This window comes from Oryctolagus cuniculus, chromosome 2 (assembly GCF_964237555.1).
Source record: "Oryctolagus cuniculus chromosome 2, mOryCun1.1, whole genome shotgun sequence".
Classification (NCBI taxonomy): Eukaryota; Metazoa; Chordata; class Mammalia; order Lagomorpha; family Leporidae; genus Oryctolagus; species Oryctolagus cuniculus.
The window spans coordinates 160309613-160332089 of record NC_091433.1 but is presented as its reverse complement, the minus strand read 5'-3'; the positions used below and the strand labels follow the sequence as shown (position 1 = coordinate 160332089).

Below are 22477 nucleotides of genomic sequence, written 5' to 3'. Positions count from 1 at the left end.
TGAGGATCCTTAAGTCATGCCATTGTCATTTGTGTAAAATATTTAGTTTCATCTTTCTGATGTGTTACGAGGATAAATCATAATATGGTCAAACTCCTGGTGTTAAATACTCCAAGGACTTAAAAAATGGTTTCACAAAGTTTAATTATGTATTTATTTTGTTTATTCATGTTAACGCAAGTCTAGTGTATCACAGAAAACTGTTATAAACAGACATTAGTGAGGCCGGCACAGTGGCGTAGCAGGTTCTAGTCTGGCTGCTCCACTTCTGATCTAGCTCTCTGCTGTGGCCTGGGAAAGCAGTGGAAGATGGCCCAAGTCCTTGGGCCCCTGCATCCACGTGGGAGACTTGGAAGAAGTTCCTGGCTCGTGGCTCCTGGCTCCTGGCTCCTGGCTTCAGGAGCCGGCCATTGCAGCCAATTGAAGAGTGAACCAGCGGATGGAAGACCTCTCTCTGTGCCTCTCCTTCTATCTGTGTGTAACTCCGACTCTCAAATAAATAAATCTTAAAAAAAATAGACATTAGTTTTAGCTTATTCCATCTACTATGAAACTTTGATCAGAAGCAAAATTATGAAATGATGTGCTTTTTTTCCTGCCTACCTTGAGAAAATGCCATATGTACAATAGGAGGCAAACATGGTACCGAAAGGACTTAGAATAACCTCAAAATGAATTATTTGCTATCTTTAAATAAGAGAAATGCCTGATGGTAAGTAGAAATCAACCTAGTGGAAAAATTAAATATAGAAAATAGATTTTAAAAGACTCTTGGGGCTGGCATTTTAGCACAGTGGTTCAAGCAGTCACCTACAACACTGGCATCCCAGATGGGTGCTGGTTTGGGCACTGGATGGGGTGCTGGATGCAGCTTCTGGCTCCCGACTTCAGCCTAGCCCAGCCCCAGCTGCTGCAAATACTTGGGGAGTGAACCATAGGATGGCAGATATCTCTCTCTCTCTGTCACTCTCTTCTGTCTCTCCCCCTCTCTCCGTAACTCTGCCTTTCAAATAAATAAATAAACCTTTAAAAAAAAAAGAAGAAGAAACATGTGTTCTGATGAAAATTCAGTTTTATTAAATAGGACATTTGTTATGTTTCAAAGAACCAATGAGTTTAAAGGTTATTCAGTGATCTTACTGTTGTAACAGTATGTATTTCATGGAAAGTGAGGTTATTTCAGGAATTTTTAAATGCATTTAATTGACTTTTCTTTAGGATTCAGGTGTTCATTTATGCGTTATTGATGACTCCAATGAGCATATGCTTACTGTTTGGGACTGGCAGAAAAAATCAAAAGGAGCAGAAATAAAGGTAAATTTTAAAATATTTTAATTACATATCATCATTTAGAATACATGACTTTTTTTGGCAGGTATTTGGAGCTGTATTGCGTTTTTTTAGGTTGCACAGTAAGCCCACTGGCCAAATGCATTACATTTACTGATTTGTTGAGAATTTTTGCATCTGTGTTCTTCAGGTATATTGTTATATAGTTCTCTTTCTCCGTTGTGTCTTTTTCTGGTTTAGCAATTAAGCTAATAAAGGCTTCATAGGAGTTTGGAAGGGTTCCCTCCCTTCCAATTCTTGAGAAGAATTGGAATTAGTTCTTCTTTAAATGTCTGGTAGAATTCAGCAGTGAAGCCATCTGGTCCTGGGCTTTTCTTTGTTGGGAGGATCTTTATTACTGATTCAATCTCCATCTTGATTATTGGTCTGTTTAGGCTTTCTGTGTTTTCATGGTTCAATTTTGGTAGGTTGTATGTGTCCAGGAATCTATCCATTTCTTCTAGGTTTCCCAACTTGTTGGCATACAGCTCTTTGTAATTCCTGTTGATTCTTTTTATTTTGGTTGTTATTTGTTGTTACATGTCCTGTGATTTTATTAATTTGGGTCTTCTCCCTCCTTTGTTTGGTTAATTGGGCCAATGATGTGTCAGTTTTGTTTTTTCAAAAAAACAGCTCTTTGTTTCGCTGTTTTGTAATTTTTTGGTTTTGATTTTATCTATCTTTTTTTAATTTTAATTATTTCTTTCCTCCCACTAATTTGGGATTTGATTTGTTCTTTTTCTGGGTCCTTGAGATGCATTGACAGTTCATTTATTTGGTGCCTTTCCAATTTCTTGATGTAGGCACCAATTGTGGTATCCCATGAGTTTTGATACATTTTATTGTCATCTTCATTCATTTCCAGAAATTATTTGATTTCTCTTCATTTCTTCTGTGACCCACTGTATATTCAGGAGCATGTTGTTCAATCTCCATGTATTTGCATATGTTCTAGAAATTCTTGAATTGTTAATTTCCAGCTTCATCCTATTGTGATCAGAAAAGATGCATGGTAATGATTTCAGTTTTTTTTTTTTTTTTAATTCACTGAGGCTTGCTTTGTTGCCTAGGATGCAGTCAATCCTAGAGGAAGTTCCATGCACTGAAAAAGAATGTGTATTCTCCAACTGTGGGATGAAAGGTTCTGTAGATATCAGTTAGGTCCATTTGGTCCATAATGTTGATTAATTCTGTTGTTTCTTTGTTGGTTTTCTGTCTAGCTGATCTGTCCATTGATGAAAGTGGTGTGTTGAAGTCCCCCATTACTATTGTATTGGAGCATATGTCTCTTTAGATCCATTAATATTTCTTTTAATTAACCAGGTGCCCTCTATTTGGGTGTATATACATTTATTTTAGTCACATCTTCCTGTTGAATCAATCCCTTAATCATTGCATAATGCCCTTCTATATCTCTTTTAAATAGTTTTTGTGTAAAAATCTACTTTTTCTGATGTTAGGATGGCTACACTTGCTCGTTTTTGCTTTCCGTTAGTACAGAATATCTTTTTCCATCCTTTCACTTTCAGTCTGCATGTATCTTTGTTGGTGAGGTAAGTGCACCCATATTGGATTCCAACATCTCAGGTGATGGCTTTACCTGCTGTGCCACAACACTGGCCCCCTAATCGACTTTTTTAAGGCTTCAGCCTAGGGGATTAATATCTTAATAGTAATATATTGGTAAATAAATGAATAATCAATGATAGTAAAAAGAGATAAGATTGTTTCTTTTTTATATCAAAATGACAGTGTCAGGCCAGCGCTGTGGCATAGGGGGTGAAGCCACCGCCTACAGTGCTGGCATCTCATATGGGGGCCGGTTCTAGTCCTGGATGCTCCACTTCCGATCCAGCTCTCTGTTATGGCCTGGAAAAACAGTGGAAGATGGTCTGAGTCCTTGGACTTCACCCATGTGGGAGACCAGGAAGAAGCTCCTGGCTCCTGGCTTCAGATCGCTGCAGCTCCAGCCGTTGTGGCTGATTGGGGAGTGAACCAGCAAATGGAAGACCTCTCTCTCTCTGTCTGCCTCTCCTCTCTCTGTGTAACTCTGACTTTCAAGTAAATAAATAAATCTTTTTTAAAAAATGACAGTGTCTTTTAAACAATGTACACTGTTTGCATTTGATGGTTTTAGCGTACTTTTCCTGAATGTGCAAGAAATTAAAATAATCTAAAGTGTCTCATTTAAATGTCTTCCTAGTGCAAAGCTCTTTTTTTTATTTGTTTTTTTGTTTTTTTGTTTTTTAAGATTTATTTATTCATTTGAATGGAAGTTAGAGAAGGAGGATCTTCATCTTGTGGTTCAATCCCCACATGGCCACAGCCAGGACTAATCCAAGCCATAGCCAGAAGACAGAAACTTCATCTGGATCTCTGACATGAGTGGCAGGGGCCCAAGTTCTTGGACTGTCTTCCATTGCCTTTACAGGTGTATTGGCAGGGAACTCATTTGGCAGCATAGCAGCCAAGACTCCCACTAGCACTCATGTGGGATACTAACAACATAGGCAGTAGCTTAACCAACTCTACAATACATTGGCCCCAAGTGTAAAGTTTTCAAAAATAGTATAGGGGATCAAGCTGCTGCAATGCCATCATTCCATATGCGTGCCAGTTCAAGCTGTTCTTCTTCCTATCCAGCTCCCTGCTAACATGCCTGAGTAAGCAACAGAAGATGGTACAACTGCTTGGACCCCTGCCATCAGTGTGAGAGACCTGGAAGAAGCTCTTGGCTTCGGGCTGGCCTACCCCTGGCTCCTACAGCCATTTGGGGAATGAACCAGCAGATGGTGGATCTCCCTCCCGCCTCCTCCCTCTGTAACTCTGCCTTTAAAATAAATAAATCCTTTTTAAAAATAATATAAAAGGTGTTAAAGTAGTACAGGGATATAAAATTGAAATTTTTGTTCTAAAAATATGTTAACTACAGTTTTTCAGGAAAATAAATCTTGGAAGAAAAAACATTTCTTAAAATTTTTTCACCTTGATTTGTCAGTAGCTGTAATTCGTACTTGGTAGAGATATGGGTGTATATTTATCTAAATTTTTTTCTCTTTTCACAGACAACAAATGAAGTTGTTTTGGCTGTGGAGTTTCACCCAACAGATGCAAATACCATAATAACATGTGGTAAATCTCATATTTTTTTCTGGACCTGGAGTGGCAATTCACTAACAAGAAAACAGGGAATTTTTGGGGTAAGGATCCAAAATGTTAGAGCTTCATTAGCTGCATAAAACTGTGATTTTCAAAAATCTTCATAGGAGAAACTGAAAATTCTCATTTTTTTCTTATAGAAATATGAAAAACCAAAATTTGTGCAGTGTTTAGCATTCTTGGGCAATGGAGATGTTCTTACTGGAGACTCGGGTGGAGTCCTGCTTATATGGAGCAAAACTACTGTAGAGCCAACACCTGGGAAAGGACCGAAAGGTACAGTGTTCTCATATTAGTAAACTGCTTCCTTATAAATCTCACACAGAGCTGTTGCAGTCCTATCTCTTGCCCAGACCAGGAGACAAAGAATAATAGATGCCCAATATGAGACACACCAACATAACTTTTGTTCTTAAGGTTCTTTACAATGATCTTTTTTAGAAAATTGAAATTATTTATCCAGTTATTCATTATGTTTATATAATATATATTTAACTACACTAAACTTACCCCACCAGGGCATTAATGTAAAGTGAAGAGAGTTGGTATAGGTTATAATATGTAAATGTTAATTTAAAAAGTATAGATGTTTGCTCTCCCCTGGGCTGATGCTGGGATTTCTCTGAAGGCAAAATGCACAACCAAATGATAAAAATGGGATAGGGGAGAAAAAAATGAGTAAGGTCAGTAAAGTAAGGTTAGTCCCCTTCTCTTTATTTTTCTCACTACATCCCCTTTTCCTAGCTTTAGTGGTAGCTTTGGAATTAATTCAGCTGTACCTCAGATGAGTTTTCCTTAGAAATACAGAATAAGGGGCATCACTGTGACACAGCAAGTTAAAAAAGCGATGGCCTGCAGCACTGGTATCCCATATGGGCACAAGTTCAAGTCCTGGCTACTCCACTTCTGAACCAGCTCCCTACTAATTTGCTAAGAAAGTAGCAGAAGATGGCTCAAGTGCCTGGGTCCCTGCCACCCACATGGGATATGTAGATGAAGCTCTTAGCTGTGGCCTGGCGTCTCCTGGTTGTTGGCAGCCATTTGGGGAATGAACCAGCAGATGGAAAATCTCTGTTTCTCCTTCTCTCTTTGTGTAACTCTGCCTTTCATATAAATAATCAAATAAAAGCTATAAAAATTTTTAAAAATACAGACATATGTTATTCTTAAGCTTGATTTGCAATCAAATATATAGGTCCATTTTGCTCTTTCTATGGTAGATGGGAGAAAAAGTAGGAGAGCATTGTGATGCAGTGGAGTAAGCTACTGATTGTGATGCACCCATATTGGAGTGTCAGTTTGAGTCACGACTGCTCCACTTCTGATTCAGCTTCCTGCTAGTGCACCTAGGAGGCAGTGAAAGATGACCCAAGTGCTTGGGCCCTGCTATTCATGTGGGAGACCTGGATGGAGTTTGTGGCTCCTGGCTTCAGTCTAGCCCAGACCTGGCATTTGCAGACATTTGGAGTATGAACCAGCAGATAGAAGATCTCTGTGCGTGTCTCTCTGTCGCTCTATCTTTCAAGTAAATAAATTAGTAAATCTTAGAGAAGGGACGTTGAAAATAACCGTTTTCCCACCTCATTTTTCCATATCATTTAACAACAGTAAAACTTGGAAAGAATATCCAGAATATCATGTACTTCTTTCATAGTAGAAAATTATGAGCAAAAAATTGGAGACCTTGGTTTAGAATCAGTAAACAAGGAACAGAGAAAAATGATAGGTGGTAGCCAGAGAAATAGAACTAATAGGGCAGTCAGTCCCTAAGAATCCACCAAAGAGAGAGAAGGGACATGATGGGGAACCAGCCTGAGGGTCCTGAGACCTTTCCCCTGGGGATTGGCAGAATAGCATGTGCTGACTTCTCTTATTCATCCACTGCTCCCTGTACATCTGACGGTTCCTGCTCTCTCTCTCTCTCGAGTACCTGCATCAGACCATGGAAATCATTCTAAGTCGTGAATAAGGGAATCCCTGTTCCCCTGCTTGGAGAGAAAGACCCAATTTATGTGTCTGTCTTCTCCAGTAATCATTCTCAGGACTAGCACTTGGTACTGTTTGAAAATCATTTGTCTTGCATTTTATTAAGGAAATAACTTTTTTACCTTTGGATATCAGTGTAGAAATAAAACTGGAGTGGTATTGATTTCACTGAAATGCAGAATTTAAATTTAGTATTATAGTTGTCTTATGATTGTGTATTTTTTTTAACTTCTGAAGAAAGAGCTTTATTTAGTTCACTATTTTGGAGGTTCGAGGGCATGGTACTCATATCAGCTCAGTTCTGGTTGAGGGTCCTCTCATCTGTGTCACATCATAGAGGAAGGCGATGAAAGTGTCCAGGAGGAAGCAGATAATCACATCTCAGTCCTGGAAGCAGAGAGGTGAGGCTCAGCTCAGGCTCACGATGCTCTCATGAGAACTAACCAGGGTACAAAAGAAGTAACCCTTTTAGAGAGTACACCCTCGGGAATGTGAGGAATAATCTGTCCCCACAAAGGTCCCATCTCCCAACTTCGCCACACTGAAGCCCAGCTTTCCAGCACATGTATGCTTTAAGGACAAACCACACCCAAACCATGGTTTTCCACCCTTGGGCCCCAAGGGTTCGTGTCTATCCTACAATGATTGATTGGGTTTGATACTGTGTTTTTTTAGGTGTTGTATGCTAGATAAAGTATTTTAATTATCCCTGATTTTTTGTTTGTTTTTTTCCTCTCTCTACCTCTACCTCTACCTCTACCTCTACCTCTACCTCTCCCTCTACCTCTCTACCTCTCTACCTCTCTACCTCTACCTCTACCTCTACCTGTAATGTTTTTATTTTTTTAAAGAAAGAAAATCATTCCCCGAATTTCTGTAACAGCTGGGGCTGTGGCTAGGCCAAACCCAGGAATTGGGAACATATTCCGGGTCTCCCACATGGGTGACAAGGACCCAAGTACTTGAGCTGTCACCTGCTGCCTCCCAGGGTGCACATGTGCAGGAAGCTGGAATGGGAAGCAGAGCCAGAACTCAAAATGAGGCACTCTGGTATGGGATGCGGGCATCCCAGGCAGCATCTTAACTGTGCCGATGCCCTCCCTTTATTTCTCATTTTTTCTTGGGCACGTTTGTTCAGTACCAGAAATGCCAGTAAGAGTAGTGTATGAAAATAGCAACTTTTAAATTGTTGCCATATCCTCCAACAGCGAGGCAAGTTTGTGAATAAATGTACCCCTTCCATTAATCTTAATGTTGTGTGTTCAGGTAAGGGACAGGGAGAGATTCAGAGGTGTTTATTTTTGTTTTTGTCAGAAAAGCTTGTGGCTTAGCCTCTGTACCAAGAAAATCTGTATATATACAAACAGGAAACAATCTCCTAACATAGGTTCTGGATATACAAAATGGCCTGTTGACTGAAACTATTATGAGAAAGTTGCCAAGAATTTTGTTTTCTTTTATTTGGGGTTTCCAATTCTATAAGTATGGCTGGGAAGGATTTGGTGAGTGCAGTGAAAGAAATGTGGAAACCTAGACCAAACCAAATGCCTGGAGTTTCTATATTAAAAATCCTGCTCCCAAATTTCAATAGATTGATTCAGTTTGCATGTTCCCAAGTGTGACATTTTTGTACCTCAGGTAGATTACCAGCCAAAATTTGTGTACACTTTGTATCATGGCTCATAAAAGGACAATTTTGGATGGCAAAAGTATAATTTATAGGTAATCCTTTTAACTGTAGTAAATAGGAAATAAACCAAAACTATATTCTATGCCTCATCAGCCATCTATATATTTTTTTCATGCTTCCAACCCATTTTATTTCCTACATATGTGAAGTTTCAGATTATCATTATATGGCATAATTCATAATATTTAAGAGTGGGAGCAATGTTGAGAGTATATACAGCAGCATTAAAATGTTTCAGTATTTGTTAAATTTTGTCTTAGGAACTAAGAAATAGCACCATTTTATCTGCCCTTTAAATATTCATCAAGGGCACATTTGCACAAATGCTAAGAAAATACATAAAATTTAAAATCTTCCTGCTATTTGAGTCTGTGAGGGAACTTCAAAAAGTTCATGGAACAGTGGAAATAAAAGCTTATTTTGGTGCAAAATTTTTTTTTAATCAATACCTTTTTTTTTTCTCCATAAAAAGCATTTCCTGTTACCCCTTTGAAGACCCCCTCATGTATATGGACTTTAAAACTTTTTACACCAATGCAAACCTATCTTTTTTTTTTTTTTTTTTAAGATTTTTGTATTCATATTTGAAAGGCAGAGATACAGAGAGAGAGATATCGAGAGCCTTCATTCATTGGTTTACTCCCCAAATGGCCACAATGGCCAGGGCTGGGCCAGGCCAAAGCTAGGAGCCAGGACCCTCTTCCTGGTCTCCCACATGTGTGAAGGGACACAAAGGTTTGGACCATTTTCCTCTGCCTTTCCAGGCACATCAGAAGTGGAACAGCCAAGACTTGAACCAGCACCCATATAGGGTGCCAGCGTAGTAGATGGAGGCCCAGCCTTCTATGCCCCAGTGCTGGCCCCATTAAATCTTCTAACTCTTGTTCCATGAACTTTTTGAAGTGCTCTCACATAGTTAAACAGGCACAGAAAGCTCTCCAGACATCTTTATTTGGCTGGCAAGGTTAACTTCATCTTTATGGAAACTATTTCTGTTAGAGGTAAGGAAGAAAGGGGAGAGGAAAGATTTCTGATTAAGCTTAGATAGAATTAGCTATATTATTAAACCTGGAGATAAAGTAGGTTTTTTAATTCGAAGATAATTATTTTTCTTGGCAACTATTTCAAATACTGTTGGTTTAAACTGAAATATCAGAAATAGAGACCCATGAGAAAATTGTTTTCTAACATTCTATCACTCTGGGGGAGTCTTTTGTTATGCTTAGAAATAAGAGCCTGTGCTGGCGCTGCGGCTCAATATGCTAATCCTCCACCTAGCGGCGCCGGCACACCAGGTTCTAATCCCGGTCGGGGCGCCAGAATCTGTCCCGGTTGCCCCCCTTCCAGGCCAGCTCTCTGCTGTGGCCAGGGAGTGCAGTGGAGGATGGCCCAAGTGCTTGGGCCCTACACCGCATGGGAGACCAGGAGAAGCACTTGGCTCCTGGCTTCGGATCGGCGCGGTGCGCCCGCCGCAGCACACTGGCTGCGGTGGCCATTGGAGAGTGAACCAACAGCAAAAGGAAGACCTTTCTCTCTGTCTCTCTCTCTCACTGTCCACTCTGCCTGTCAAAAAAAAGAAAAAGAAAAGAAAAGAAATAAGAGCCTGAATAAAGAACAGAAAAACTTTATTTCATTTTCCACATTCTGATGGTAAATTTAGAAACTGCATTCCTGCTTTTATAATTTACAAATAATATTTTCAGACTATTGTTAATCTGACCATGCATACAGAAATAAAACTAAAATTTGCTTTTTTTGTAATACCCAAATAAAGGCAACGGTAGTGTCAAAAAATTCACATCTCTCAGATGTCCTCTCTTTCATGATCGGCATGAAAGCAGTCAGAGCAGTGATAAGTCGTTGGATATCCCACCAAACACAACTGTGCCATTCAGAGCTTAAAATATACTTTCAGATGATGAGTGTCAGTGTGACTGGAGGCTCATGCTTCAATAGCAAGTTTGTTGGAGTTCTGCTCCCAGCTCTGCTAAATCAAGCAAACCCTTTCTTTGCTACCTGCCAGTTACACCCATCTGTGAACCACTCATACTCTCCCACAGAGATAGTTTTCAGAGTCAGCTGTTGATTTTTAAAGCCCTATAAATTGTAGTTAATTTTAAAAATCTAGGGGCCAGCACTGTGGCGCAGCGGGTTAACGCCCTGGCCTGAAGCACCAGTATGCCATATGGGCGCTGGTTCAAGTCCCAGCTGCTCCACTTCCCATCGAGTTCTCTGCTGTGGCCTGGGAAAACAGTAGAAGATGGCCCAAGTCCTTGGGCCTCTGCACCTGCGTGGGAGACCGGAAGAAGCTCCTGGCTTCGGATCCGCCAGTTGGGTGAACCAGTGGATGGAAGACCTCTCTCTCTCTCTAACTCTTTAAAATAAATAAATCTAGTGGCGGTTCAAATATAAAGATGAAAAAAGTAAAAAAAAGATTAAAAAAGAAAATAATCTCAGTAACAGCTATATGGAGATGTTATATATCATAAGATTTACCCTTTTGAAGTGTATAATTCTGAGTTTGAGTATATTCAGTGTCAACAACCATCACCATGATATAATTCCAGAACATTTTCATTACCCTCAGAGGAAACCCCGTACCCAACTGTAGTCCCTATTCCTCCTTCCCCTCAGTCCCTAAGGAACCACTTTTGGTCTCTGGATTTTTCTGTTGTGGACGTTTCATACAAAGGGAGTCATACAAGATGTGGGGTTTTTGACTCCCTTCTTTCATAGTGTTTCCAGGGTTCATCTGTATTGTAGCATGTCACCATACATTGTTTTGGGGGCTGACTGCTATTCCATTTCTGGACATGCCACATTTTGTTTATCCATTCATTGGCTGATAAACAATTTTAGAGAAAGAACTATTAAACTTGTAAGTTTCTAATTTTTCCAAGGTATCAGGTTTTTATTTATTTGCCTACTTTGGCCATATTTAAACAAAGGTCTACCTTCCCAGTTTGAACCTAGTAGCTAATTTTGCAAGGTATCATCTTCCCAAGTTTCCATCTTGATATACCACCTTACTGACTAGCTAAAGAGCTTCTCTGGGTAAGACTCTGTGAATACTAAAGGGTTTCGATTCTATAATCGTATCCTTACCCTTAAGAAAGAGAATCTGATTTTTTGGGGGCACAGGGCAAAGTATCACTTATTTTACATGAGTTGTATTTAAAATTATTTTTTATGTGCCCACATTGTCCACCCTATGTAAAATGGTATAGGCAGTTAAGAAAGCTGGGTTGTCATTTAAGCATCACATTGGTATAGTTGGACTGGTTAGTAAAAGACTGAAATTCTTCTCTACTCAGAGCTTCCAGGGTCCTCCTTTGCCTCAGTACCTTCCCCAGATCCCCACATCTGCAAATAAAACAGGTCATTCTTGGCGCTGTTGACCTCCAGGTGAACAATGGTTATTAAACATTGAATAGTATCACTGTTACCTTAACAAGAAAGTTAAAGGAACATTGAGGTAGGATTCTTTTTGTCCTTTTTTATTTTTTTAAAGATTTGTTTATTTGAAAGGCAGAGTTGGAGAGAGAGAAAAATCTTCCATCTGCTGATTCACTGAAGTCTTATAAAAATTTATCACTAGGGGCTGGCACTGTGTTGTAGCGGGTCAAGCTGCTGCTTGCACTGCCAGCATCCTATATGGGTGCCACTTTAAGTCCCAGCTGCTTCACTTTCTATATGGCTCTCTGCTAATGCACCTGGGAAAGCAGTGAAAGATGACCCAAGTGCTTGGGCCCCTGTACCTACGTGGGAGACCCAGATGAAGTTCATGGCTCCGGGCTTTGGCCTGGCCCAGCCCTGGCTGTTGTAGCCATTTGGGGAGTGAACTAGTGGATTGAAAATCTCTGCCTCTTCCTCTGTCTGTAACTCTTTTCTTTTTTTGTAACTCCGCTTTTCAAATAAATAAATCTTATTTTAAAGTTTTATCACTAATGTTTTCATTTTTCCCTTATCGTATTAGGTGTATATCAGATCAGCAAGCAAATCAAAGCTCATGATGGCAGTGTGTTCACACTTTGTCAGATGAGAAATGGGATGATATTAACCGGAGGAGGGAAAGACAGAAAAATAATTCTATGGGATCATGATCTGAATCCTGAAAGAGAAATAGAGGTAAGGATGGAAAGAAAGCAAATCATAAAAATGTTAAACCTCTCAATTCATATATTTTGTCTCACATTAAGATAACTTATACTTTTTTTGAAAATTGCTGTACATTCTTAGAATTTCATTCCATTCCAATGGAACAGAGTTTTTAATTGCCTTTAGGATAACCTTATTTAAGAAAAAAAAGACCATTCATTTAAAAAAAATAATTTGAGGGGCTGGCACCCTGGCTCACTTGGTTAATCCTGTGCTTGCAGCACCGGCATCCCATATGGGCACTAGGTTCTAGTCCCAGTTGCTCCTCTTCCAGGCCAGCTCTCTGCTGTGGCCCAGGAGGGCAGTGGAGGATGGCCCAAGTGCTTGGGTCCTGCACCCGCATGGGAGACCAGGAAGAAGCACCTGGCTGCTGGCTTCAGATAGGCGCAGCACTGGCCATGGCTGCCATTTGGGGAGTGAACCAGCAGAAGGAAGACCTTTCTCTCTCTCTCTCACTATCTAACTCTACCTGTCAAATTAAAAAATAATAATAATAATTTGAAAAAATAAAAGATCAAACAGAATAAAGGCTGGATAGAGTGATTAACTTGCTTATTGTTTATTTATGAGATATTTTTAGTGGTCCAAAATTATTCAGCATGTTCATTGAATACTCTGTCCAAGCCCAAAGCATATAAAATCAGCAGTTTAACTTTAAAGTTTGAAAATAATTTTATTTTATTTTTTTATTTTATTTATTTTTTTTTGACAAGCAGAGTGGACAGCGAGAGAGAGAGACAGAGAGGAAGGTCTTCCTTTGCCGTTGGTTCACCCTCCAATGGCCACCACGGCCGGCGCGCTGCGGCTGGCGCACCGCGCTGATCCGATGGCAGGAGCCAGGTACTTATCCTGGTCTCCCATGGGGTGCAGGGCCCAAGCACTTGGGCCATCCTCCACTGCACTCCCGGGCCACAGCAGAGAGCTGGCCTGGAAGAGGGGCAACCGGGACAGAATCCAGAGCCCCGACCAGGACTAGAACCCGATGTGCCGGCGCCGCAAGGCGGAGGATTAGCCTAGTGAGCTACGGCGCCGGCCCTATTTTCTTTGTTTTATTTTGAAAATAATATTTTAAAGAGTGACCTTAATGATGATTGTTAATTAGCTCTGTGTGTGTGTGTATGTGTGCACCTGCTACATGGCATAGACCAAGTATAACTATTAAACCTGAGCAAGATGTGTACACAGTGAAAATTTGCTAGTTGAATTGATGCTTCAGAAAGTAAAGTGATTAAAAGAATATTTTAGACCAGTGATTATTAAAGCAAGAGCAAATCTCACTGAGTTTAATGTTGCTTCTTTTTTTTGGGTGATTTAATTTTTGAATGTGTTCTCAGTGCTTTTCTACACATTATATGCTTTCTAAACACATCTCTGAAGAAGAGAATCCTGAGAGAACTGCCTTTGGATTTTTATTTCCAACAAGACAGATAGTAAAAAAGTTGCTTTATCATAACCTTAAATGCATAGTTGAAATGCCACTTTGTTTATTTTTTTTTTAAAGATTTACTTATTTATTTGAAAGAGTTACACAAAGAGAGGAGAGGCAGAGAGAGAAAGGTTTTCCATCCACTGATTCACTCCCCAATTGGCTGCAACTGCCGGAGCTACGCCGATCCAAAGCCAGGAGCTAGGAGCTTCTTCCAGGTCTCCCACTTAAGTGCAGGAGCCCAAGGACTTGGGCCATCTCCTGCTGCTTTCCAGGCTATAGCAGAGAGCTGGATTGGAAGTGGAAAGCCAGGTCTCGAACCTGCGCCCATATGGGATGCCGGTGCTTCAGGCCAGGGTGTTAACCCGCTGCACCACAGCGCCAGCCCCGCCACTTTATCATTTATTTTTTTCACAGGTAACTGATAGCCCTTTGTAATCAAAAAGCTACCCAATCTTGTTTACTCTTTCTTTTGCCATTTATAATACAGGTTTTCATTTAATGCTTAGTGTTTTGGATCCCACTTCGTAAAGGAGAATTACATTGTTTGAGATTCATTCTTTGGAATAATTATGGCATTAATGTAGCATTCACTAAGAATGTACTGTATCTATTAAAGATGTATTTATTTATTTGAAACTCAGAGAGAGAAGGAGAGACAGAGAGAGAGAGAAGTCTTCCATCCGCTGGTTCACTCCCCAGTTGGCCGCAGTGGCTGGAGCTGTGCCAGTCCAAAGCCAGGAGCTTCTTCTGGGTCTCCCACTCCACTGCAGGAGCCCAAGGACTTGGGCCATCTTCTAGTGCTTTCCCGGCAGAGAGCTGGATCGGAAGTGGCTCAGCCAGGACCATCCCATATGGCGCCCATATGGGATGCTGGCACTGCACAGCGCCGACCCCAAGAATGTACCATATCTAATACATTCAAATTGATGTTCCATGGAGTGCTCTTAATGACTTTTTTTTTTAAGTAGATAAGACTTTATTTTAGGGAGTAAAGAAAGTAGGGGATTGAGCCTGCCCTTTATGATACGATCTGAAGTTGATTTCCAATCATCCCAATGACAGTTATGTGTACGATACAGTCTTCTCTTGGCATTCCTAGAGGATTAGTTCCAGGGTCCCAGGATACCAAATTCCCCAGACTCTCAAGTCCCTTATATAACATGACCCTAGTATCTGTATACTAAAACGCACACACCTCCTCTCTTACATGTTAAATCAGCTCCCTATTACTTATTACTACAATGTGATTGCTGTGTAAATAGTTGTTTTTCTGTATTGTGTATGGTATAGTGGAAAAGGAAAAAGTTTATGTATTCAGTAGAGGTACAATTTTTTTTTCGTGGTTGATTGAATCCAAGGATGCAGAACTTGTAGCTACAGTTCTACAGTAGTACAGTAGCTACTGTTTTTCAGTTCACAAAGAAATTTCACGTGTTATTTTTATGTTTTAACCCTTATAACAATCAAGAGTAGCTAGGACATTTATTGCCGTGCCATCTTACAGAAAAAGACTAAATGACTTATTCAAAATAATATTAATTACGAGACTGGTGCTGTAGGGTAACAGGTAAAGCCTCCACCTGCAGTGCTGGCAATCCCATATGGGTGCCAGTTCAGGTCCCTCCCTGCTACTGCTCTTCTGACCCAGCTCTCTACTATGGCCTGGGAAAGCAATAGAAGATGACCCAAGTGTTTGGGCCCTTGCACCCACATGGGAGACCTGGAAGAATCTCCTGGCTTCAGATTGGCCCAGCTCCAGCCATTGTGGCCATTTAGGGAGTAAACCAGTGGATGGAAGACCTTTCTCTCCATCTGTCCCTCTATTACTCTACCTCTCAAACAAATAAATAAATCTTAAAAATAAATAATGTGGGTTTTTTAATATTTATTTATTTGAGAGGTAGAGTTATAGTGAGAGGAAGAGACAGACAGGTCTTCCCTCCACTGGTTCACTCCCTAGATGGCCGCAACGGCCGGAGCTGCACCAATCTGAAGCCAGGAGCCAGGTGCTTCCTCCTGGTCTCCCATGCGGGTGCAGGAGCCCATCTTCCCTTGCCTTCCCAGGCAATAGCAGAGAGCTGGATCAGAAGAGGAGCAGCCAGTACTAGAACCGGTGCCCATATGAGATGCTGTTGCCACAGGCAGAAGATTAACCTGTGCCTCGGCGCTAGCGCCAATAAATAATGTTAATTAGCAAAAACAAGACTGCATTCTTCATGTGATCAAATGTATTCTTTTTTTTTTTTTTTTGCTGTTTCTAACCTCTTGACTTCTGAAATCATATAAATGTAAAATTAACTGAAGCAAAGAATGTTAATATAACACAATATAATTTCTTTCTAATAAAATAAAATTTTCTAAACATGTTGTTGCTATTAGTATAGGATTACCATATTGTCTTCAAATTTGGAATTCTGTCATCAAATCTGGAATTCTGTCATTTATTGCCACACAGTAGCTTCCAGTTGAATATGTAGTCTTCAGGTAATAATTAATGCATGTTAGTGTATATATGGTAACTTCATACATTTATTTTTCCTAGGTCCCTGATCAGTATGGCACAATCAGAGCCGTAGCAGAAGGGAAGGCAGATCAGTTTTTAGTAGGTACATCACGAAACTTTATTTTGCGGGGAACATTTAACGATGGCTTCCAAATAGAAGTGCAGGTAAGCCAATGTCAGCTATTAACTGGATGTTTTTGATGACACACTTTGGTTTTTATAACAATGAGTGCCTTTCATTTTCAGGGTCATACAGATGAGCTCTGGGGTCTTGCCACACATCCCTTCAAAGACTTGCTCTTGACATGTGCTCAGGACAGGCAGGTGTGCATGTGGAATTCAGTGGAACACAAGCTGGAATGGACCAGGCTCGTAGATGTGAGTGAAGCAAGATGTGATTGAAAATCTCCCCATGGAAGTGCTTCACATTGGCAGTTGGGATAGCAGAGGCAGAAGGACTAAGCATTGCATTCAGAGGGGACGGGAATAAGAGGGCAGTGTTTCATCTCGAAGTGTAACATGAACCCACTTTTAGGAAGCAAGTTAGCAGGGTAAAAAAAATGAATTCTTCTGTCAGTTTCAGTAGTAAAAATCATAAAGATTTCACATGTCTATGGAACATACATGATTGTGGAAATGTGGTGGTGCAGTTGGTTTCAGTAAATGCTGCTCACTAACAGACTCTATTCCTTTTGAATGGTCTCACTATATTTTCTCCCTAACCCAGTTAGATATCCACCTTTTCTGGCACAAAAGGTGTATATAATTTCTTTGAAGACTCTAAAAGAAATACACAAGTGTGTTTTGTTGTTTTCGTACCCCTCCCTGGCTACAAGCTGCTGGTCCTTTTCTCTCACCATTCTGCCAGCATATCCCCTCCAAGCTCTAAAATTCTTTTTCTCTCATACCCATGTATTTCTCATTGGCTATGATAAAGTTGATTAGAATTCCATGTTTATATGAAATGAATTATTTTCAAATGTTTTTGCCACTGTCACCATAGATCTAGGGAGACTTTCTTATGTACTCCCCAACAGCTGTCTGTCTCTCTTCTAGGAACCAGGACACTGTGCAGATTTTCATCCAAGTGGCACAGTGGTGGCCATAGGAACGCACTCAGGCAGGTAGGGTCTTGAAGTGAGCTGAGTAATCTGAAATGGTGGGATGTTTATACCGTTATTCAGGAATATTCCTTTCTGAACTGGAGAATGGTTCTCTTTAAATGGCATACTAATATGCTTGTTGTTCATATCTGTTATATATACTCAATCATTCAGGAATTATTTACTGAGCACCTATCATTTGTTGCATTTGTGGGATATATCAAAGAGCAAAACAAAAACTCCTACCCTTGTGGAGCCACATTTTAATATGTGTCAGGAGAGGATAGGAAGGGGGATTTGGAAAGGCGGTGCAATTGAAAAATGACAAATAGGGTAGTTAGGATAGGGTTCATTGACAACAGACTTGAGTCTCCTTTGTGAAATTAGAAGGGAATTTCTCACCTCATTATCTTTTAGGCAGGGAAAGGATTTATTGCTGATATACCCAGTTAAGCTTTTTTAAGTTGTTTGTGCTACAGCATTTGCCGTCCTGTGTGTTTTGAATGCTACCGATACATAATTAAGATATATTTCCTGAAATCATTAATGACTTTCTTACAGATGTTTCAAGATTAAGTAATATATGTTTATCTATATATTTTAAGGAATCAAAAGAAAAATATGAAGTAAATTCTCAAGTTAAATGCATTAAAAAGTATAGAATGCTACTAATTTCTAGTGGGGTGAAACTATTGTGGATACATTTATATAAATATTTGTGTTTATATGATTTAAAAATATTTCAACTTAATCAGCTCATTTAATCCTAATTAAATTTACTGATTTAGAGGGTTTTGTTTTTGTTTTTTTTTTGCAATAGGTTTTCCCCTTTGGCTATTAGATACAAACTAGCACTTCTGAAAAGTAAAAATGACTCAGATTCTTTATCCAGTGTAGTGCTGCAGAATCTTTGAGAATCATGGAAAACTAGAGATGCTATTGATTGGTTCTGAAATCACTGAATTTTAGAAGCAGGTTGCTTAGGAGAGTAATTGGTGATAATGTGCAAATTTAGAAGGGGTGTATGTTTTTAGGTTTCCCCCGAAACACATGTCAATAATAGATTGTCATGTGTTTGTTTGTTTGTTTTTTGACAGGCAGAGTTAGAGAGAGACAGAAAAAGGTCTTCCTTCCATTGGTTCACTCCCCAAATGGCCGCTATGGCCAGCGTGCTGTGCTGATCCGAAGCCAGGAGCCAGGTGCTTCCTCCTGGTCTCCCATGGGGTGCAGGGCCCAAGCACTTGGGCCATCCTCCACTGCCTTCCCGGGCCACAGCAGAGAACTGGACTGGAAGAGGAGCAACCGGGAAAGAATCTGGCGCCCTGACCGGGACTAGAAGCCCGGGGTGCCGGTGCTGCAGGCGGAGGATTAGCCTAGTGAGCTGTGGCACCGGCCATCATGTGGTTTTAAAGCATTTAGACTTGGAACAAATACTTGTATGACAAATCACTTTGTAAGATTTGGGGGAAATTATTTTCTGTCTTTAACAACAGCAACAAGAATCTTAAGCATGTGAGTAACCACCTGAGCTTTTGAAGATCTCTGGGATACAGAAAAAAAGGAAGAGACAGAGAGATATTCCATCTTGTGATTCACTCCCCAAACACCTTCAACAGCTGGGAATGAGCCAGGCTAAAGCCAGAAGCCAAGAACTCCATCCTGGTCTTCCAAATGGATGGCAGGTGCCCAAGTACTTAGACTGTCATATGCTGCTGTCCCAGATGCTTTAGCTGGTAGCAAAGCAACCAGACTTGAACCGGTGTTCCATTGTGAATGTCAGCATTGCAAGCAGTTGCCCCCACTTTGATTTTTGAAAATAGTTTTTCATAAGGCATTTAATCATTATACTGTCTATAGACCTCAGCAAAACTATAGATATCTTTCCTGTCCCATCAGGATGTCAGGTCTTCAACAGCTCAAAGAGAATGCTCCAGACAGTTTTATAGTACTTACTGTGGTCCTGGGTGGACCAGTTCTATTTCCAAACCAACATGCAAAATATACCGAAGGAATTTTGTACCATACACATTTTATAGGTAGGTAAATGAATTAGAGAAATCCCAGAATAAGAAATCAATAGACTTGAAGGCTTAAAGGAAGCCTTAGTTGAGATTTTTAAAGTGTGTCAAAGAAATCCACCGACTTGGCCGGCGCCATGGCGCACTCGGTTAATCCTCCGCCTGTGGCGCCGGCATCCCATACGGGCACCAGGTTCTAGTCCCGGTTGTTCCTCTTTGGTCCAGCTCTCTGCTGTGGCCTGGGGTAGTAGTAGAAGATGGCCCAAGTCCTTGGGCCCTTGCACCCACGTGGGAGACTCGGAAGAAGCTCTTGGCTCCTGGCTTCGGATCGGCGCAGCTCCAGCCATTGCGGTCAGTTGGGGAGTGAACCAGCGGATGGAAGACCTCTCTCTCTATCTCTACTTTTCTACCTCTCAAGTAAATAAAATAAAATCCTAAAAAAAAAAAAAAAAGAAATCCACAGACTTGTGTCAGTATATAGAACGTACTCTGTATATCAAATAGGGATGGGAAAGGAGAATCAGCAGGTGAGAGAAAGAACTCAGAGATCTCAGTGTTTCTGACCTACACTGGAAGGCACACTAGGGAAGTGATGCTGGTGAACAGGCAGATAAAGAATTTTAATTTACCTTTTGAGATGGAATACAGGACCCTCAACCTAGAAAAACTTAAATGATGCAACTCATCAGTCTTGGTGATTGGCTGCAGCCTTGGGCAAGCTAGTGATGGAACTAAAGTAATCATCAAATTCTAACAACTAAAATTTGACTCTCAAAGTTCTCAGCCTAAGAAATCTCCTTCTGTTCAAAAGGGAAATGTCAGACTCCTTAGCATGACTAAAACTTAGAAAGCTAATCAGAAGAATGATTTTTCTGTGGTATTGTTTAACACAACCCATAGGTACTCCAAGGCTCATTTTCTAGGGTACCTAGTATTATAGTATGCTTAAACTTCATACCATGAACTTCCCTGGGTCTGTCTTACTGAAACTCCAATTCTGAGTCAGTCTTCAGATGTTTATTGAGCACCTGCAAGTTGGAAAGCACTGTACTAGATAAAGAAATAGTCTCTATTAGTAGATTACAACCTTTTTTTTTTTTTTTTTTTTTGACAGGCAGAGTTAGACAGAGAGAAAGGTCTTCCTTCCACTGGTTCACCCCCTAAATGGCTGCTATGGCTGGCATGCTGTGCCGTTCCGAAGCCAGGAGCCAGGTGCTTCTTCCTGGTCTCCCATGAGGGTACAGGACCCAAGCACATGGGCCATCCTCCACTGCACTCCCGGGCCACAGTAGAGAGCTGGACTGGAAGAGGAGCAACCGGGACAGAATCCGGTGCCCCAACCGGGACTAAAACCTGGGGTGCCGGTGCCACAGGCGGAGGATTAGCCAAGTGAACTGCGGCACCGGCCACAACCTATGTAGATACTACATAAAAAGATAAACAATATCTCGAGTAATATTTTAGTGTTAATTGAATAACGATGCATCACTGTTTGGAGAGCAGAAGAAATTATTGTTAGTCTGAGTGACCAGACAAGGCTTCACAGAGGAGGTGTGGATGGGCCTGGCCTTGAAGGAGGATTTGGTTGCTAAAGAGGCCAGGAAGAGTAAGGAGTTTGTATGATGCAGGAGAAATGGATTAACAAAATGCTGAAGGTTCTGAGTATACCATGGTGACTGGACTAGAATATCACTAAAAACTTCCTGACACTGGAACTTGTTAGGCTGGCCTTTAGCAAAGCCCATTAAAAACCTTTCCTTTACCACTCCAGCTTGTCCTTCATGTACATCCCTGCCCTTGTTGTCACTTCTTACCTTCTCCTGTCTGCCTTTGTATATCCTACTTAACCCTGCCACATTCGATGTGATAAAATCCTGGCCCACCCATAATCCACAGTGATTACTCCCTACTCTGAAACTGTGTTAGCCTTATTACCCATGTTATTTGGAGCTATTTTCTTCCTTATTAATTTGTTCTGTCTCCCCAGTTAGATTATAAACTCCTGTCTCCTTTGCTGACCTCCTCTCTTCTCTGGATTCCTAAATGTTGGTGTATCTCAAAGAAAAAGGGTCAGGGAGTGGGTGTACTTTCCATAGGATCATACCCTTCCTTGGTGCGACATAAGAGAAAAGCACAAGGGCAAAAGCTCTCTTCCTGGTTCTGTACTAACTAGTAGATGACTGAATAGGTGTTTTGACATCACAGGATGTCAGGGTTCTTATAAGAAGCTTGAATTGGGCTCTTCTTTTCTGGTTTTGACTTAATGTCTTTCTGAATTGTAAAAACCACATTCCTATTTTTGTAAGTAGAAGGTCATAAAGAAGTGGGGAGGGAGTGTGGAGTTATAAACCTACCAGCCTGAGGGCACACTTTAAATTCTAATGGATTATTTTTGTGATTAACATGGAAAGATACTCATTTAGAGATTTTAAGTCACATCTCAGCTCTAAAATTTTATGATTCTTTTTTGCCACAAAGAAAATCAATACAGTATGTATTTAAAAAGTCATCAGGACAAATTATGGTACTTTGTTTTGGGACTTAGCTCGCAAGTCAGGTTAGTTTAAATATATGGCCCAAGATTGCCTATCTCTGCTATTGAGCAGTTAAATTCATTATTTTTTTTAAATATTTATTTATTTATTTGAAAGAGTTACACAGAGGGAGGGAGGGAGGGAGGAAGGGAGGAAGGAAGGAAGGAAGAAAGGTCGGTCTTCCATCCAATGTTCATCCCCAGTCGGCTGCAGTGGCCAGAGCTGCACTGTCCATTCCTTTTGCAGGCCATAGCAAGGAGCTGGATTTGAAGAGGAGCAGCCAGGACTCGAACTGGCATCTATATGGGATGCCAGTGCTTCAGGCCAGGGCATTAACCTACTGCGCCACAGTGCCAGCCCTATCCTTATATTTTTAAAGATTTATTTATTTGAAAGACGGAGTTACAGAGAGGCAAAAAAAGTCTTCTATCTGCTGGTTTACTCCCCAAATGGCCGCCACAGCCAGAGCTTGGCTGATCTGAAGCCAGGAGCCAGGAGCTTCTTCCAGAGGTCTCCCAGGAGGTGCAGGGGCCCGAGGACTTGGGCCATTTTCCACTGCTTTCCCAGG

The 22477-nt window shown here is 40.7% G+C and overlaps 1 protein-coding gene across 8 annotated transcripts in view; it reads left to right on the top strand.

Moving 5' to 3' along the window:
• EML4 (EMAP like 4) overlaps positions 1-22477 on the top strand; it is a 180354-nt gene that overhangs the window by 136610 nt on the left and 21267 nt on the right. For all 8 annotated transcript variants that reach the window (XM_008254479.4, XM_008254478.4, XM_070069207.1 and 5 more), the window contains 7 exons: positions 1219-1314; positions 4395-4529; positions 4629-4764; positions 12141-12292; positions 16294-16419; positions 16501-16632; positions 17311-17378. In XM_008254479.4, the coding sequence (XP_008252701.1) occupies positions 1219-1314; positions 4395-4529; positions 4629-4764; positions 12141-12292; positions 16294-16419; positions 16501-16632; positions 17311-17378 (845 nt within the window). The remainder of the gene's footprint in view (positions 1-1218; positions 1315-4394; positions 4530-4628; positions 4765-12140; positions 12293-16293; positions 16420-16500; positions 16633-17310; positions 17379-22477) is intronic.